The 19,052-nt window shown below is 40.4% G+C and overlaps 1 protein-coding gene across 2 annotated transcripts; it reads right to left on the reverse strand.

Annotated features, from left to right (window-relative positions):
- On the reverse strand, positions 1-16,770 carry kdm5bb (lysine demethylase 5Bb). Of its 2 annotated transcripts, XM_067593013.1 has the most exons (28): positions 16,401-16,770; positions 14,878-14,955; positions 14,313-14,435; positions 14,046-14,216; positions 13,425-13,481; positions 12,082-12,237; positions 11,853-11,946; positions 11,617-11,735; positions 10,948-11,106; positions 10,661-10,780; positions 10,415-10,573; positions 10,028-10,209; positions 9,712-9,874; positions 9,468-9,587; positions 8,211-8,405; positions 7,789-7,970; positions 7,487-7,611; positions 7,181-7,331; positions 6,946-7,060; positions 5,944-6,299; positions 4,919-5,057; positions 4,662-4,841; positions 4,417-4,578; positions 3,527-4,012; positions 3,340-3,424; positions 3,005-3,210; positions 2,661-2,915; positions 1-1,000 (listed from the first exon to the last, which is right to left on the reverse strand). In XM_067593013.1, the coding sequence occupies exons 1-28, from the start codon at positions 16,551-16,553 to the stop codon at positions 863-865; spliced, it is 4,629 nt and encodes a 1,542-aa protein (XP_067449114.1). In that variant the 5' UTR covers positions 16,554-16,770; the 3' UTR covers positions 1-862. The 2 variants fall into 2 exon arrangements, with proteins under 2 accessions (XP_067449114.1, XP_067449115.1); XM_067593014.1 differs by lacking the exon at positions 13,425-13,481.
- Between the last annotated feature and the right edge of the window lie 2,282 nt (positions 16,771-19,052).

Raw genomic sequence — 19,052 nt, forward strand, 5'->3', positions numbered from 1 at the left:
ACTTCTCCCTCCCGCCCACCCCCAACCCTAAGTCCTTCCTGCAGTATCCTACGCCGGGTTACACGCCGCGGTGGTACAATGAGAGCAGAGTCTGTTCCTTCGGTCCTGCTACATCACAACTCCGCAGCTGGAATCCATCCATCTGTGCAGCTTTCTGTACATCATCACACCATCAGCTAAAAAAGCACCAACACAACTCAGCGGAGAAGATCAAGCCGTTTAAAGTCAATTCAGACAAAAAATTATTGCTCAGATAAATAAACCTATTCTACAAAAAAAAAAGGGAATAATTATATTAAGATGCACGTACTAAACACTGGATTTCAAAGAAACAAACAAAAAAAAAAATGTAAGTCTTTTTTTTGCGGTGATAGGGGATGAAAACCTCGACCCTGTAGCTCTGGTTTAACATGCAAGGAGGTTCCAGAGAAGATAATATTAACCCTTGATTAACCCTCTTTACTGTTGTACGACTCCTTTGCGTCAATGTATTGGAATCCCATGCAGCACACTTCACATCCTGTGTTTGTTTTTGTTTTTTTTTGTTTTTTTTTTATCGTTTAGACAACCACAAACATTTCATAAGAAGAAAGAAATATATAATATATATATATATGTAAAAATACAAAAAAATAACTAAACATTATAGTTCTGGACACCAAGTCAAAGAGGAGATAGCACCGTTGTTACAAAAGGGTCGGACAGATGGGACTGGGGGAGGGGGGGGTGGGAGGCGGGGAGGGGCGGGGATGGTGGGGGGGGCGGGGGGGGTAAGAGGGTGATACAGGATCAGCGACTGGTGGCTTGTTATGACGGACTGACGACCGGCAGCCATCCTTCACAAACATCTCTCCTCTCGTCTTCATTTTCTCATGTGTCCGTCGTTCAGTGTACACCTGACGCAAATGTAGTCCTCCTTCTCCGCCATCTCGGCCGTGACACCAACGCAGACCTGGTGGAACCACTGGTTACAGCTGCCGTCGCACTGGACCCAGTCCACCTGTGGGAGGACGCGGGAGTTTCAAAAATCAGTGTCTTGTTTTCAGTCGCTCCAGTATCTTATTTTTATGTCTATTTTTATCTTTTCTTCTTGTATTTTTACGTTATATATGTGGGAATTTCTTTGTATTTGGTATTTTACTCCATATAAATAAACTTTATATTATTTAATGTTAATAATAATAGAATAATAATCAGTGTTTCTCAGTTATCTCGATCTAAACACAAGCACACATTTAAAGAGTCACACCACTGATCTTTCTCTCTTTTCTTCCCACTTCCACAAATATCTTTATTCTTTGTTTCTTCCATTTTTTTTTTCCTGTTATAAAAGTTTTTCTCATCCACATTGCAGGTCTGAGGACAGACGAGTGTTTTATGCTGCACAGGCTGTAAAACTTCTTGAGGCAAATTTGTGATTTGTGCTTAATGAATAAAATTGCCTTGACTTTCTTACAATTATTGTTTTAAAATCCTCTTTCCCTCTTCTAATCCTTAAGCTGAAACGATTCAATAATTAAAATTTAATGCTTCAGTAATAATGAAATAAAAGAAGAGAAGAGCGAGCCTCAGGGTTTACTCATCGACTTCATGAAAACAGACTCCGTAGGAGGAAATAACCCTGATGATGCGTCGGCTTCGATGTGCTTGTTTTACTAAGTGGTTATGTGGAGTTTGAAAGACGTGGGTGTTTACAAGTCACGGACGGTCTAAATAAAGAGGCTTTCCGATTGCATTATGGGAAATGTGAGATCCATTATTTTTGATTCTCAACCCATAATAGGTAATAAAAGTCAGGATAGGTCAACCTCTGTCTTCCTACTAATATCATACTGATCTGCTGGAGGAAATAAAGATACTGAGAAAAAGAACCAAATATTTCATCTTTCAGTGAATCTATGTAGAAATTAAAAAGACATGAATTATGACCTCAGAAGACAAATACATGAGTGTAATTTTCACAGAACCAATACATGTTCATGTACTCATATTAGAGATAAAACATTTAACTGATTAGTTGATCGACTGAAAATTAATCTGCAACTATTTTGGTAATCAGTGAGGCTTTTAAGTCATTTTTTGTAGCAAAAATGAAAAACATTCATTGGTTCCAACTTATAAATTGAAATGATTTACTGATTTTCTTTCATTTTATGATTGGAAATTGAAAATATTGAGATTTTAGACTTTGCTGGACAAAGAAGTTGATTAATGAATTATACGAATTTGGTGAAATTTCAATAAGGAGGATTTTTTCTCCCACGTTTACTTTTCATTCCTCTAGTGGTGAGTTGATCGTGCTCTAATGTGTCACTTCTACTTTCCCACGCTGTCACGCTTTCACTCATCGTATCTGGCCAATCATCTTTCTGCCTGAGCCAGTTGGTCCTTGGATGCTGCTCTTTAAATATCAATGTGATCCTGCAATTCTGTCCGTCAGATCGACTGTTGTGAAACCCAACTCCCCCATTAATAAAGATGTTTTATTGTTTTTGATGGAGTCCAATCAAAGTCTTCCTCTGCTCTTAAACTCAATAAATTCACAGTCTGATACATTTGATAGTTATTGTGTATGTTCTGTATTTAGATAACTGAAGTGGAAGACAAACTGTCCTCTGCAGAGAAAAGGTAATCTGAGGTTCTGCAGACATTTTTCTCACCTCGTCACCCTCTGGGAGCTGACACCTCTCCGCTGGACAAACAGCCATTTCCTCATCAGAGTCATCAGACTGGGAGAAATCGGAGCGCAGGGAGGACGAGGTGGAGGCCGGCCTCTTCTTATTCATCTTCTGTCTTTTGTGAGAGTGTTTTTTGTCCTTCCCTCTGTGCTCTACATCTAGACTTTCTCTCTCCAGATGCCGCTTCGCTTTCTTCTCTGAGCCAGTCATAGTTTCCCTCACGCCATTGACGCCGTCCTAAAAATGAAAAACAACTAATTTAAACAGACATTCAGTTTTTAAATTAAGTTTTCTGAGGGCGTTTACTCGGTGGTAAGGTTTTATACCTGGTTCAGTGGCAGATTTTTTCCCTGAGAGTTAAACTGCATGTGTTGGTCACAGTCTGAATCGTCCTGCGGTGGCGACATGCATCTGGTTGTGTGTTGGCTGGTGGCTCTGTCCAATAAAACGTGGTAGAGGCTCTGGACTTCTGGCAGAGACACCTGCAGCAGGAGCCCCTCCACCATCAGCTCCTCCAGCTCCCGACTCAAACCTGTCACACACAAACACACAGAACATGAACAAAATGCACAATTAACCGAAACTCCTTTTTTCCAATCTGACCATTTAAGTCACATGAAACAATGGGAAGGAATAGTTTTCAGAATGAGGCGACACTCACCCTGCAGCGGTATGCATCTCTGCTCGGTGTAGAAGACGGTCTGAGCATGGCTTGTCCTATTCCACTCTGGAGTCAAACAAGGAGCCTGCATCCAAAACATCAAAATCCCAAACTTCACATTTGTAAATAAGACTTTTTCAGTGAACTATTACAAAAAAAAAAGTGTCAGAAGGAGAAGATGAATGACCTGAGTGTTGTTGTGAGTGTCGTTGCCGCCTGACGCCCAGCTGGTCAGAGTCGGAGGAGTTCCCGGTCGCTCTTCCAGTTCCGGTAGGTTACAAGAATGTGAGATCTGCTGAGCTCGATGCTGCCAGTCAACTGTCCTCTCAACCAGATAGTGAAGCGCGTCGCCCTCCGGCAGGCGCACACCTATGTGCCGCAGGGATTCTAGCAGAGGGCGGACTTTGTTCAAGGGGGGCTTTTCTGATCGCTGGCACTGCGGGCAGAGCCACGGCTGTGTTTCGCAGGAGTCTGACGGGTCTCTGACACACACGCTGTGGAACGCATCCCTGCAGAGTTCGCACTGCAGCATCGCCCCCATGGGCGCCTTCTGACAAACGCACACCTTCAGGTCCATGCAGTCCGCTGTGGGAAGGAGCTTTGACTCATTTGCTGCCCTGAGATGAGAGAAAGCCTCCATCTCCCTTACCCGCAGCTCCTCCAGAGTTGCCATCTGGTGAATAAAACAAAGACGCAGTCAGAGCATTTCCTGATGGTGACAGCTCGTTAATCCCTTTGACTTCAGCTCCTTTTATCCTATTTATGTTTAAAGCAGTTCTTACACAGTGTCTATACATGTCTGATGGAAGAAATGTGTTCTTATTATAATTAATAAAGCTGTCCACAGAGGCTGCGTAGTCACTCAGGTTTCACAGGTGCTTTACCTGCCAAACTGCAACCTGAAGGACATTTTTAACATTTCATTTTTATGCGTGTAGCTACACTGATTGGACTCTGAGTGCTGCCAAAACACAGGTGACCTACAACATCCTGTGTAGATATCGATGGAGGACTGATGCTGCAGCTCTGTTAACGTGCTGCTTTCATGCTGTGTGAACGATGTGTTCGAACACTTACTGCAGAGGTAGAATCCTTGGTCTCTGAAAGCGCTTTTTCCACGTCACTGAGAGTGTTGAGCCTTGGTGTTTTCTTTTTGTTACTTTTGGGTGATTCTTTCCCTTTCTTGGCCCTCCTCTTTGGAGAACCTACATTTCCAACCTCACATCTTGGACACAGGGCCTGTGTTGAACAAAGTAACAGTGAGGCTGAGACCTGATATCCTCATGGGTTTAATATTTATTTGAACATTTTTGGGATTTTACCTCCAGCAGGCTGAGGGTTGAATCTTTCTGAAGGAACGTTGTAGCTGTAGATTCTTTCCATTCTTGCACTTCTACCATTAAAGACTCCAACCTGTCTAAAGGCTCCAGATGGACTTGAATGGCTTGTCCTCGTAGCACCATGTCAGACAGACTGTCCACCAACGGCATGCAACCGCTGGCCTGAAAAACAGAGAGTTATGTCAGTGTTACAGTCAAACCAACTCAACCAATAGCAGAAATGTCAAGAGCGTACTAACCTGAAGCTCCTCAGCTTCCTGAAGCCACTCTTGGGCTTTTCTGATGGTGTCTTTCAGGAGAAGACAGTTTGGGAGGTAAGCAGGGATCCCAGATGCCTTCTCAGCAGCAGCACTAAGGGTCTCTATGGAGTGTGGTGGTCTGGTGGGAAGTAAAACATAATGACATGATATACTGAAGGTGATAAAAACTGGACACAAACCTCCATCACCTCCAAGTTAATAACTAAATGTCATGACATTTTCTGCAGTCATCCTCACAGGAAGCTTTCAAAAAATTATTTTTTCCAACAAACACTTTAAAAACGTTGGAAATATCCTGTACACACAGGTTTTATTGGGTACCTTAAAACCTACAGTTATATTGAAAACCAGCACTCTTTACATGGAGTACAACCTTTACGTCATAAAAAGTGTCAAACATCTCGGGCAAAACACTTGAAAATACTATTTCAAACAACACTTAAAATGCTGTGAAGCTCAAAAATTCAAAGCTGTGATAAAACTAAGCATGGTGAAGGAACATAACACTTTTGGAAAATGTAGAAATTTAAGCCCCAGCTTTAAATTAGTTGATTTGATAATGGAGAGAAGAGATGCACATTCCTGACAGCCATGCCATTAAAAAGCCTTTGAAAAGCAACTTGTGACAGTTAATACTGAACAGCACTGAGTAACAATGGAATGAGGGCAGAACTAAACATGATGCTCACTTTTTGTTGATCTTGTTGAATATTCTAGCAGCCTCATTTTGCACTAGCTGGAATTAAAATGAAGCAAAATCAGGAGCACTGACGTAATATTACATTTTTCAGGTACAATCAGTGCAAAGACCTGGACAGAAGGTTACAGCTAAGACTGACAAAATAACATTTTTGTAATGACTTGCATATGTTTTTTTGGATTAAAGCTAGTGTTAACAGAGCATGACAACCTATTACAACATGTTCTTGTTGATGTTTTGGATGTTTTTCCACCTTGAAGCTTAGACACTGACACCATGATGGATCAGTCAGTGCTGCCCTCACCTGGCTTTCAGCAGACTGCTCGCTTTGTCCTCCCAGTGCTCGGACACAGTGAGCAGCTCCTGAAGGCGTGCCATGGCTTTCTCCACGGACGGATGAGCTGCCAGGCCGACTCCCTGGTCAATGAGCCTCCTCATGGTTTCCAGAGTCAGGGTGGAGGGCTGGACGCTGGCTTGCTGCACCCCCTCCAGCCAGCGTGCCTGCTCCAGCCTCACTCTGAGGCGGGGCAGTTCGGGCAGCTCCACGTCGAAGTCGAAGCTGACATCTAACAGGCTCTGGATCTCGCTGACGCTGGGAACTTCATCTGCCAGGACCTTCTCGCTGTGCTGCTGGAAGTCTTCGATGCGATTCAGGAGTTCCTACAGACAAGACAAATGTAATGGTATTCAGGATTAATGCTTCTGCACACCTGATTTCTGTCTTAGCGTAAATATAATTCTTTATTAAAGGTGTAGGCTGAAGCCAGAGCTCATTAGGATTTCCTTATCATGATACAAAACATATATATATTTTATTTTTTTGAATAAACTACACAGTAAATCGCAACTTTTTGAAGTCCTAACACACTTTCACACGCAGCCTGTTGGGAAAGTTTTCCTGAGATACAAGAAGAAAGAGAAAAGTCCTCATCCTCGAAGCCTTTTCTCTCATAAAACTGAAACACTTCCATTAAAGCAGAACATAAATCCCATATTTATGAAGCTCGTCTATCAGTTATATATTCACATTCTCTCCTGTCAGGCTCTTCGAAGTGGCCAAAATAATTTTTTCTGACAGTTAGCATTTTTCAGACTGTGTTGTCTAGTCCTCGAATATAAGACGATATAAGACACTTATATGGTCTTATATTATATAAGACACTTTATCAAACATAATTTCAAGATTAAAATATTGTCTTACGTTCTGGCCAATATATTATATCCCACAGCAAACTATGTGGTTGTCTAAATGTCTAACATGAATTTAATTTTACATCATAGGATTCGTATCTCAACCTCAGCCTACCTTCAACAACGGGGCTTGAGGGAGACTGCAGGAAAGGTTATACAGCTGCCGCACAAATGAACTCAGCTCCTCCACCGTCAGCTGGCTCCGTGATTTCACGGTGCCACACCGATACCTAGAGGAGGGCGTCCAGCGGATGAAAAAATTAACCTCAGTATTATTTCCTGACGAGAGGAAACATCTAGGAAAATGTGAAGGCAACTAAACCTGTTGTAGTAAAGTGTATTAACGCTACCTTGTCTGCCTCTTGCCGTTCAATAGCTGCTGCGCCACCAAGGAGCATTTCTCTGCATCTTGTGTGACGAGACGTAACCGACGCAGCAAGTCGTTGTCGGGGAACCGCTGGGACTCTGATTCACCAAGAAGGGAACGAAAGACTGGCAGGCCTGAGGGAGAGGACACCTCGTTAATCACAGTCTGGCACGAAAAGCAACATTCACAGTTTTAACAACACATTACTGAGAAACCAATGGGTTTGTTTGTGATTGTGATAATGATTAACATTTGCTTTGTTTTCTTACTTGCTCTCTCTCTCTCTTACCTTTCTTCTTTTCCAATTTAGCCTCCAGAGTCTCTGCCACACGGGAGGCCCAGTCATCATACAGTTCAGCTCGCTGCTTCACAGCGTTCACCATGGGTAACAGGTCGTCCAGTGTGTATCTGTAACTGCAAGAGCAAATAGAGCAATGAATTTACCCTGAATAGATGCACAAATCTACTTAAGGAAGCGCAGAGTTTTCACTGGTAAAAAAAACCATATTCATTACAGTCTAACATCTCACAGATCCCCTGTGCTCGCTCATCTCTGTTTACCGCCTGTCATTCAGCTCCTGTGGGACTTACTTCAGTGTGTAGTTGGTGATAGGGCAGGAGCAGAGATCGCTGATGTGGTGCAGACACACCAGTACTCCTGGGCTGCAGGGACAGGTGACGGCAGACAGGTAGCAGGTGGTCCTGCACTTGACACACTGCCGCTCATCGTCCTGGAGATCATCATATTTTGCCTCCTGGCAACGCAACATCCCCTGAAGATGTGAGACAACAAAGGTGTTGAAAGCAAGTTAAGTGTGAAATGGTGAGTGTGTTTGCTTGAGTGAACATATGATATCTGTTTACACTGTGTTTAACTTGTTATTGTTGTAAAGAAAAGCCTTGACCTTTGTATTACAAACCTACAAAGCTCGAGAGAGAATCTGCACACTAAGAAATCTGCAATATGTACAGTAAAATGGTTTTTATCAACACCATCACACTAAGTATCCTACCATTTTCTTCACTTTGTTTCTCAGTTCCTTCTCTTCTCGGATCATGATGACCATGTCCCTGTGGACAGATGATGCCAGGACCACATCGAGTGTGTCTGCTTTCAAGGCCATGTTGCACACCATCTCATCATGGGAGAACACATTGTACCGGTGCAGCATTCGATAGTGATCAACGCACTGTCTACCAAGAGGCATCTGGTATGACAGAAAAGAAAGAAATGGGTTGTAAAAACAGTTGGGAGGCGTGTCGAATCTACATGTGTAATCTATTTCTGATAAATTACAAAACAAGCTGCGCCAGTTCTCTAGTTCTTATATACAATTCATTGACCTATCGAGTTGCAGAGCATTACATGGAAATGAATCATCGAGGTGATTACGTCAAATACAAGGGAACTAAGAGGATATGTCTGCCAAAGAGAGGGGAGATTTGGGGAAATTGCTGCTTAAGGAGGAGGCATTCTGGATTTCTAAATTGGGAAGTTTTGAAATTATTTCCGTAGGGTCAACTGGATTATATCTGCTCTAAAATAACAGTCTTTTTTTTTTTTTTAGAACGACTGGAAATTTAGTAAATGGATGAATGTGTTGCGGTCAAATGCAGATTGGCTTTGAAAACAGGGTTATTCATACATGTTAAGTGATGGAAGGGATTTAAGTGTTTGAAAGAATACTGAATTATATTGAAAAATGTATATTCAACCTTTTTCCCCCCGTTGATGGGTTAAGATGAAAGATTGTTAAAGAATATTCTAACAAAGGTGATTGTAATATATGTCATTTATTTATATTCTGGCGATTCAACAACAGTAATGGTGTTTTGTAAATATTCTTTTTTAAGAGAGGAATGTTAATAATGTTTTGTAAACATGTTTTCTATTGTGATTCATCCGTCACACCACTGATCAATGAATTGAAACTGAAAACAGCCTCAGAACAACGCTGATAACTGAAAATGTTTAGTGAATGAAGCGTAGCGGACTAGAGAAGAGTTGTGTAACCTGTTTTCATCTTGAAGTACTAACCAGTAATAACTCATACCAGTATGTGTTTGTTGCTCAGCCATCACTTAGACTAGCTGTTGTTTTTTTGTGTAATAATATAAAATCTTTAACGAATAAATAAAAGAATACTGAAGATCAGTTCTCTTCATATGGGCTTCCTTCTTATGAAATAATGCATGAAGCAGATTTTCCATTTCTTTTACAAATAACTACAATGTGCTGTTAAAGCTAACACAAATAAAATGATGCGTACCCAGTCGACGGTGCAGAAGTTGACCGCCTCAGCGAAATTGAAGCCCTGATTGAATCCACTGTGGTAGGCTCTAGGAAACGTGATCACAAACTCACCAGCACACTGGTTTGTTCTGTAAATCTGAAGAACAGGTGAGACAAAAAAGATGGTTTGTGTTTGTGTTACAGAGAGATCAGCTGCTTGTCGCTGTGGATGAGACATGAAAAGCATCAGTGCAGGTGAAAGCAGCCATGTAAACACATACTGGGACTCCGTGGTCCATCAGGGTGTTGGGGTTCATGATGGTGACCAGCTGGTGCAGCAGGTCAGGCTGAGACTCAAACAGCTCCGGGGCCAGTTTCTTCATCACCTCCTCCAACTGCTCTGCAGCAAAACCAGGAGCTCCGTACCAGGTTTTGGGTTCCCCCCTTAGTAGTGAATAAAACAAACACAAGACTTTAGTTCGCTCGAGCCAAAAATGAGAAAAAAAACAAAATCTAGACCAGATTTTTGCAGCAGAAGCCACGGCAAAATCTAGAAATGTATCTTTAGTATCAGCAGATGTTTTTTTTCTGAAGTACCAGTGCAGGTAGTTGATGGAGTAGCTCCAGTGATCCTCAATATGCCAGCAGAAGGAAGAGAAGCACATGCCAACATAGAGCCATGGCAGCGTCATTCCACAGATGTCAGCTGTCACATGAGTCAGAACTGAAGGGTTCATCATCGCCAGGTTGTTGAGGTTCCAGCCACACTTGAGGTATTTCTGCAAGAGACACGACACATTCAGATCAATAACTAAGGAATTACGGTTCAATATACAGTACATATTGCTTAACGTTACATTAGACTGAAGCTACCAAATACACTAAAAAGCCATGACTGCTGCATTTTGATTCCACAGACAGAGCTGTATGGTTTTGGATGACTTATTTCAGGGGAATATTTTCAGTGTTTGGCAATCTGTTTACCTCATCAGCCGGGGAAACCTTAAATCTTCCATTCGGAATGGGGAATCCGCTCCCAAACTCCTTTGAGGCAATATCTGCTCCATATTCTACAGTAACATCCTCTTCAATGGCTCCCACCAAACGCCAGAACTCTTTCTCCACCAGCTCTGTAGGTACCATCTGCAAAATACATGAAAAGGACGTTAAATTTGAAATATAAAATATAATAAAAGAGAGTCTGAGAAACTTTGAAACCTTTCTACTTACATGAACTGGCATGTTGAAGTAATCAGATTTGAATGCATCAGCCATTTGCCCAAATGCACGCAGGGAATAGTCTCTGTATGCCTGCTCAAAGCCGAACGCCTCATGAGGTTTGTTGCATTCCTACGAGGAAGAAAAAATGGTTGAACAAATATGTCAAATATGTTTTGTTGCCGTTTCATAAACATAAACTGTCTTTTATGAGAAGACAGACTTATTGGTTTTATAACTCGCATCATGAATCAAGAGTCAATGTGCATCGAGTTAACCGCAGTGCAGTTTATCTTCACCTGAGCCAGACACTTGGGGCACCTCCAGTCTCCTTTGGGGACATCATGTAGAGGAGGGATCAGGCAGAAGGTGTGGTAGCTGTCGTCACAGCCGTCACACAGCAACAGACGGTCTTCATCTCCCCCACTGCCGCACATCAAACATACGACCAGATCCACCTGGAGAACACACGAGCGGTTTGTGATGAATCAATGAAGTCACATAAATTATCTGTAAAACACTCGGACAGAACCGCTTCAGACTGGAACTTATTACCAAAACACACCAAATTTCAAATATTAAAAAGTTGAACTGGAAGTGAAAGTTGAAATGTTGTGTCACGTCAATTTCCAATTTAGAGATGATCTTCTGAGTTATGTAACAGTTCAATCATGTTTTAAAACTAAATTTTCCTTAACTTCTGCCACTTTTTACTTTCTTCCTGTCAATTTTTCATTTTTTCATGTATCTTTTTTATCTTTTATGCTATTGCAAACTTATGTTCCTCAGTAAGACAAGAAACCACATTAACAGAAGCTAATGAGAGTCCTTTTAACAATAAACTTATATAAACAACGGACAAAGGAAAAATATTCTACAGCTGAGATTTTACTTTTAATGATGCACTAAACTGACTAGCCTATTAATTTTTGAAGAAATTTGACACAATTAGCAGATAAAAGACTTACTGGACTCGGAGGAACTGGAGGGAGGTATTTCTTGTACCGTTGCTTGGATTTGTCAACTTCAATCATTGGTTCCTTACTTTCGACTGGTTCCTGTTTCACTGGAATGGGAATCTCTTTCTCTACAAGAGGACAGGAAATATTACTGTTACCAAGCCTAGTCATGTTTTAATGTGAACTCATGCAGTACATATTATAAATGCTGTCATTATGACTATGTTTTTCTACTGGAGGCTGACCTGGTTCTGGCTTGGCAACAAAAGAGCCCATCCTCCGCCTCAGGTTCGGCCTGCTGTCACCTGGCTCACCTGGTTCAGTCTTCACACAGACGGTCTACAGAAAAAGTGACAAGTGAGGCTACAGACAACTTAAAACTACTTAAATTGTAATGGCAAAACGTTAATGGATGTGAGGAACAGTCAGTACTGCTGGTTTCATGTGTCTGAGGCTCTCGTCAACTACACCCACCTCACACTTCATGCGTTTGGCTCTGCGAGCACCGGGGCAGTTCTCAGGAGTCTGGACCAGCTGCCTCTGAGCCTGGTCCTGCAGCTTGTAGTCCTTGATGTCAGAGCCCTCCATGCTTTCTGCACTCTCTACTGGCTGGACTGGCTTCTGAACATACTGAAGGAAAACAGTATGCCAGTTAAAGTAAAAACTATACTTTTCACTACAGTCTACGGCTAAGTTCTTAATGTGTGTGTGTGTTTTTTTGTATATTTTGACATTTGTATATTCTGCACTGACTTTTGCATAACCGCACTAACACCTGTTGATGCATATCTATCTTCTGCTCTTGCACTTCTATGATTGTGTTGTGACCTTATTGTAATTTTATGTAAAGCAAATTGTGTTGCCCTGTGTATGAATGTGCTGTAAAAATAAAGTTGAACTTGCCTTAAAACTACAACTCACTGGTTATTTAAAAAAAAAAAAAAAAAGCATTTGTGTGCCTGGAAATACTTGTAGGCTCAAACGGATGAATGGAAAGAAGCTTTTAATATGAATATGCAAATACACACTGGATAGATTTAAAACAGGAAGTGTGAGCTTACCACAGCTTTCATTCCGAAGGGATCTACTTATATCATTATTACATCGGTCTACCAGTGATAATAATATAACTACTGTATGTGACAATTACTAGGAAGTACAAGCAGCTGTCAAATGTGGCTGACAGATGGTGAGACATCCTATATGAAACACATCAATTGGTATTAATTTAGTTTCCATTTTAGCAGCCTAAAAGGAAAAAATAGGCCATAAGAAGGATGTGGTTAGTTGTCACCCCGTACAGGGAACACAGAAACTAAGAAGGAACATGCCGAATCAGAAGGAGGACACGTTTGAGCTGAGGCAGCAGCAGCGTACGGGTAATGAATGTCAGACTCTTGAGAGCTGCAGTTTAATTAATTATAGTAGCACTAGAGAACGACAGAAGAGAACAGAAATTCTACTACTAATACTACTACTACTAATAATAACAATAATAACGATAATAGAACTGATTAATAATGATCATCTAATTGCTGCCAATTGTATTTTTTTTTACATTTGAGTCGAGATAAATGTAAATTGTTCAATGTAAACTATCTTGTAGAGGTGCTGATAGCCTGTTTATTGTCATCCATTAGCTGTAAAACCAGCTAATGTCATTTAAACATTGAAAAAAAGACAGGTTAATTCACAATGTTCTGTCTGCAAATATTACAACAATAAGCTGCAAATACAATACACTGCCCAGCCATAGATAAACATGCATGTTGTTAATTGTGACGCCAAGTGGCTTCTTAACCATGACACAAACATACCTTTTCAAGTTCAGGATCAGCCTCCAAACGCATCAGTTTGGAAGCTGCCTCTGGTGCCTGAGGCAAGAGAGAGCTTGGGTAATTAAACGATTTAGAGTGACCTATCCAAGAGGTCACACAGTACCAATCCAATGATCTTGGATAAGCTCTCTTGTAAAATGTTATGGAATATTAGGATGCAAATATAGATAAATTACATCAATAGACACCAGATGATAAATTCACGGTCAGTGTATTAGTCAGACAACAGAGTTAAGGGCTCCGCAAAACAGTAATAATAGTAATAACTGCCATCTCTAAATAAAATATAACACAAAACATGCGTATCCTAATAATGCATTCATTTCCATTAAATGGTATTGATGCGATCCATATTCCCTTCAAATCTGATAGGACTAGTGGCTTCTTGTTCAAAGTGAAACACAAAGGTTTTAACATATGAATCTGTAATTTAATTTTGACGGTAACATTAAATAATTGGTTGCAATAAGCGGTATGGATACGCATTATTAGGTCTTTGTTCCCCGATGAGCCACTCACTGCCGTTTGTGCGACAGCTTCTCTTGGAGTGTTTCATCGCGAACACAATATGCAGCCATATTGATGCAGTGCTCAACTCACCAGGAGGTTTGCTCCACTCTGAAAGAGATTGTAGGGATAGAGGATTTTCTCATAATGCCCTCGCAGGTGTGAGCCGACAGCTTTGCCAGGGGCGAAGCCCATTTGTAGTGCAATCTTGGTCCATCGTCTGCCCTGACAGACAATGTCAAATCCACCCTCATCTGCTACCAGCTGAAAATGACAGTAAGTGACTTTAATGGTACTGTTGGTATGGGTGGTATTTGAAAATTAATATAAAAATGAGGTGTAATGACATCAATCATCAACCTTATTTAGCTTATATAAATCCAAAATCTTCCTCTCCACATGAGGAATCTTCAGGGCACATCCCTGCAAATCCCAAAATTTGGCAATCTGGTCCAAAAAGTTGAGCTTGACTCTGGTCTGTGCCTGGGAAAACATACAAGCAATGACATCAGTCAGCTACAAATAAATTCAATTAAAACAAACCAACCATGACAAGGAATTCAAAGCATTTAAAGAAAACCAAGAAATGTACTGGGAAAAATAAAACAGGCGCCAAAAATAACCTGAAAAGGCTGATATTCATCCAAGAAAACGAGGAGGTGTGTCCTATTGTTTAAATAAATAAATTAGTTTGGATTCATTTCCAGTCTTAATTTGCAGTTTATCCTTTGTTACATAACATTATTACAGGCATTAATAACATGATTGTTCTTTATTACATAATTGTAATTATCAGTGTAGCCTGCACATACCCTGTAATTACATTAATGAGGTGAAAACAGACAATTGACAATTTTAGAGAATTTTCTGGGACACACACATACAGATATAGTCTGTATCTGAGTATCTGAGTATCAAAGCTCACCTCCAACTCATTGAGCCTCTGGATCCGAGGAACAAAGTGAAGTCTGTCAACATCGCATGCAAATGGAGGCTGCCAACCCTGAACAGCAACAAAAATACACAAAACAGCACATGAAGGTCATCATGGCATATAATCTGGGTGGTTATGCAGTGGGCAGATTTTAGGATTGACGAGTCATATTACAATTTGTTTTTCTTTTCATGATGATATAACCTTGTGACAATAGCTTTTTCAAAGCTCGGACCCAAATTTTGGATTAGTAAAAAAAATTCTTCACACATAGTGACTTCACTAAACTTAAATTAGGCAGACGAACAAAGTAGATCACATTTGTAGATTTTTAAACTGAAAATCAAGTTTGACAGAAAAGCAAGGCCTGCTGAAATTGAAAGAACACAGTGATCTTTTCCAGCTTTCCAGCTTAGCTCACGAGAAACAATCCATACCACACACAGTCAAGCATGTGTACGGACAATACCCCAATCATAAAAAGGAGAGAGACCCAAGTTCTTGGTTTAAGTCAGTAGCCAACATCCCCCACTGGCACACAAAATGGCCAGATGGAAGACTCACTCACCAGCCCAGCTTACCACAAAGCCAACATGGAGGACAACACCCTACAACACAGGCTCATACATGAACACAGGCTCCTCTTCACAAGACACTTAAATGACAATAACGTGCAATAATGTTGAATAATAGACATAAACTTCAAAAACTTGTCATTTAACAACAATAGTGGTCTTCGTAATTAAAATAACCTCATGTACTTCTTGTGCAACCGTGGGACCTTCTCTTTTTTTTCTTTTTCTTTCTCTTTTAAATACTCCACCGCAAAAAGAGGACATTGGTTAAGCCTAGCCCTCAAGAATAAACACACACACAGCTTCGGTTATTTATTAGAAACTGCCAGCTGATCGAGAGGTGATGGATCACACACACATACACACACACATACACACACACACACATATACACACATACTGACTGACCCAACTGCATCATGATGCTCGTCAACAAATATATCTACAATTCACTAATAACTGCAGGGTTGCAGGGCCAAAAATACAAACATACAATATAATATAATAATATATAATTATGATTATATCATCACTATCATCTTCTACGCAGCCGAACAGCTTCCGCATAGCCACCTAAGTCAACGCGGTGTGCTGAATTATGACAGGTAGCTGTTGGCTAACGTTAGCCTGCTAGCTGAGCGGCTCAATGACCGGACCAGCGAAGCTTTGTTGACACACGGTGGACGACAACTAATATCCACTTTGACACATTAATATCACTTCTAGCGAGCTCAGAGTCTGTTAAAAACGACGCGGTTGCGACGTAAATAACCCCAAAATGTGAGCTGACTGTCTGTGGCAGCACAAAGAATGAACATAGCCTTTCCGCCATGTTGAATAGTCCCTTTAAATCCCCGAGACGCTCGGTCCATCAACGGCCGTCTCAACGGTCAACTAACTCAGCATCCGCGTCGGTTAATCAGCGGTTAACACACTCACCGGAGGCGGCCGGACTTTGCAAATGCCCGTTTTTTCAGCGATTGGACGGATCTTATTGATGAAAGCAAAAGGATCTTCAAATTCTTCCCAGCTGGGCTCGAAGACCGGGCACTCCGGGGGAGGCTTGAACTCGTCCGGCCGGGGCTGGCTCATCGTTTTCGGACAGGACAGGACAGGACAGGACAGGTCGCTAGGTTTTTTTTTTTTTTTAAAAAAAGGAACACCGTGTTTCGGTTTTCCTGAAGTGTTTAGTTTTTTTTATCCCGTTTGTTCACCGTCAGACTCGGTCGACATCAACACGAGAAGAGGCAGCTTTACACACACACGCATACATACACACACTCACACACTCTCACACACTCACACATCCACGCACAGTGAGGGGAATGTTCCACGGCAGTGAGCACGTCCGCTCAAAAAACTAGACACCACACACTTCTTCATTAATGCGTGTGTTAAGTTTAGTCACAGGCTACTGATGACGCGATCACTTATATGATATTATATGAACTATTATTTTCTCAGTTTGCTCAGCACACAATTATTAAACACGATATGCAGCAAATGTTTTTAATGCTGCCTTATAATGCGAAAACAAGTATGATAGTATGATAACAGTCGTGCACAGAGTCACAGTCAGGTGCAATTCATGTCCACTAAAAAAATATTGTTAACAGTATCTTCAGACATTTCAGGAACCATAATTGAATTGTGTGAGAGTGTGTATGTGTGTGTGTGTGTGTGTGTGTGTGTGTGTGTGTGTATGTGTGTGTGTGTATGTATGTGTGTGTGTGTGTGTGTGTATAAACTAGTGAAAACTGGTTTGAGAAATAAAATGTAAACCTGGATTAAAGTAGAAATCGCTGCAGGGAATGAGTAATATTCTTTATACTCTTCTTCTTGGATGTCATTATACAAGGATTTATGTTTATTAAGATAACAAAAATCAAGTTTGCTGTGAATACTTGAGGAATTGTGATTGATTTATAATAATAATAATAAAATGTTTGTTTTAATGTCTCGTTGAAAGGATGACTATGTGTGCTTGATTGTTAATTCAATGAGATGAGCTGGTTTGATTGTTGTTTTTATGTAAATGTTTTGGATCTTTGTCAGTGCTGTGGTGTAATAAACATGTTGTTTGTTGTTTATTGTTTGTCCATTACACTCCATTTGATATAAATACACCATATTGTCACATTTTCATTTTTAATCTGCTCATAGCTTCAAACTTTAGTAACTTCACAATCTAGTTAGGCTGCAACTAACGATTATTTTCATTATCGATTAATCTGTCGATTATTTTCTCGATTAATTGATTAGTTGTTTGGTCCATAACGTGTTTATTATTGTTTCCCAAAGCCCAAGATGACGTCCTCAAATGTCTTGTTTTGTCCACAACACAAAGATATTCAGTTAACTGTCATAGAGGACTAAATAAACCAGAAAATATTCACATTTGAGAAGCTGGAATCAGAGAATTTGGACATTTTTCTCTTAAAAAATGACTCAAAATGATTAATTGATTATCAAAATAGTTGGTGATTAATTTAATAGTTGGTGACTAATCGATTAATTGACTAATTGTTGCAGCTCTACAGTGTCCTGGCACTTGATTGAGCCTTATTTATTGTGAAATTAATGAGAGATGTGGGGTTCCTTGGTGTCCACAATGTGCAACCTTTGGTTTTAACTGCATGATGCTAAATTTAACGTTCAATAGAAATACATTAGAGCTGCAACTAACGATTATATTCATTATCGATTAATCTGTTAGTTATTTTCTCGATTAATCAATTAGTCGTTCGGTCCATATAAAAAGTCAGAATGTTCGATCACTGTTTCCCAAAGACCAAGCTGCATCCTCAGATGTCTTGTGTTGTCCACAATCCAAAGATATTCAGTTTATCATAGAAGACTATAGAAACCAGCAATGTTTAAGAAGCTGGAAAAAGCTAATTTTCTTTTCTTTTCTTTAAAATGACTCAAAACGATTAATCAATTATCTAAATAGTTGGCGATTCATTTTCTGTCAATCGACTAATTGTTGCAGCTCTAAAATACATTACACTTCTTACCATTTTATTGCCAGAAAGTAGGCTATGGGATGAACTTGGCTGGGATTGAGGTGTATTTTCTGATCCTAAACCACAAAATTTAAACATTTGATTGGAATCCCTACTTCATTTTGAATACTTTAAGGTAAATAAACACACCACTCAAACATTTCCATATTAAGTAAAGAAGCTGGCTTATATAATGGAATCTGCTCCATAGTTTAGAGTCTAAATTCTTAAAAAAAATACATCCTGCAGTTTAAGAGTGTTATTGTAGGGCGACAACAGCTTGTATCTAACTGTGAATAAAGTCACAGATAATAATCCGCATCGTGTTGTTAAGTAACAGTAAAATGAAACTTGTAGAACAATGTTCGTCTTTGTGGACTATCTTATGTTTACACTTTACGCGGATGAATATGTGTTCAGGTGACACCTTCACGGCCACCGGGACTCATTGTATAAATAGCCAGTGTGGGCAGTCTGATTGGATGCTTCTCATAAATATTTTATAACGTGTAACTTCTGAACAATCAGGAGGCACCTGTCACCTGTTTCAGTACAAACACTTGGTCCATTTCATATTCACGGATGA

Source organism: Thunnus thynnus, chromosome 6 (genome assembly GCF_963924715.1).
Source record: "Thunnus thynnus chromosome 6, fThuThy2.1, whole genome shotgun sequence".
NCBI classification, from domain to species: Eukaryota; Metazoa; Chordata; class Actinopteri; order Scombriformes; family Scombridae; genus Thunnus; species Thunnus thynnus.

Excerpts from the sequence above, each read along its gene's own strand:
- kdm5bb (XM_067593013.1), bottom strand. The coding sequence starts at position 16,553 with ATGAGCCAGCCCCGGCCGGACGAGTTCAAGCCTCCCCCGGAGTGCCCG. Across the intron at positions 14,217-14,312 it reads ATTTATATAAGCTAAATAAG|CTGGTAGCAGATGAGGGTGG; the intron begins GTTGATGATTGA and ends TGTCATTTTCAG. Across the intron at positions 8,406-9,467 it reads ACTTCTGCACCGTCGACTGG|ATGCCTCTTGGTAGACAGTG; the intron begins GTACGCATCATT and ends CTGTCATACCAG.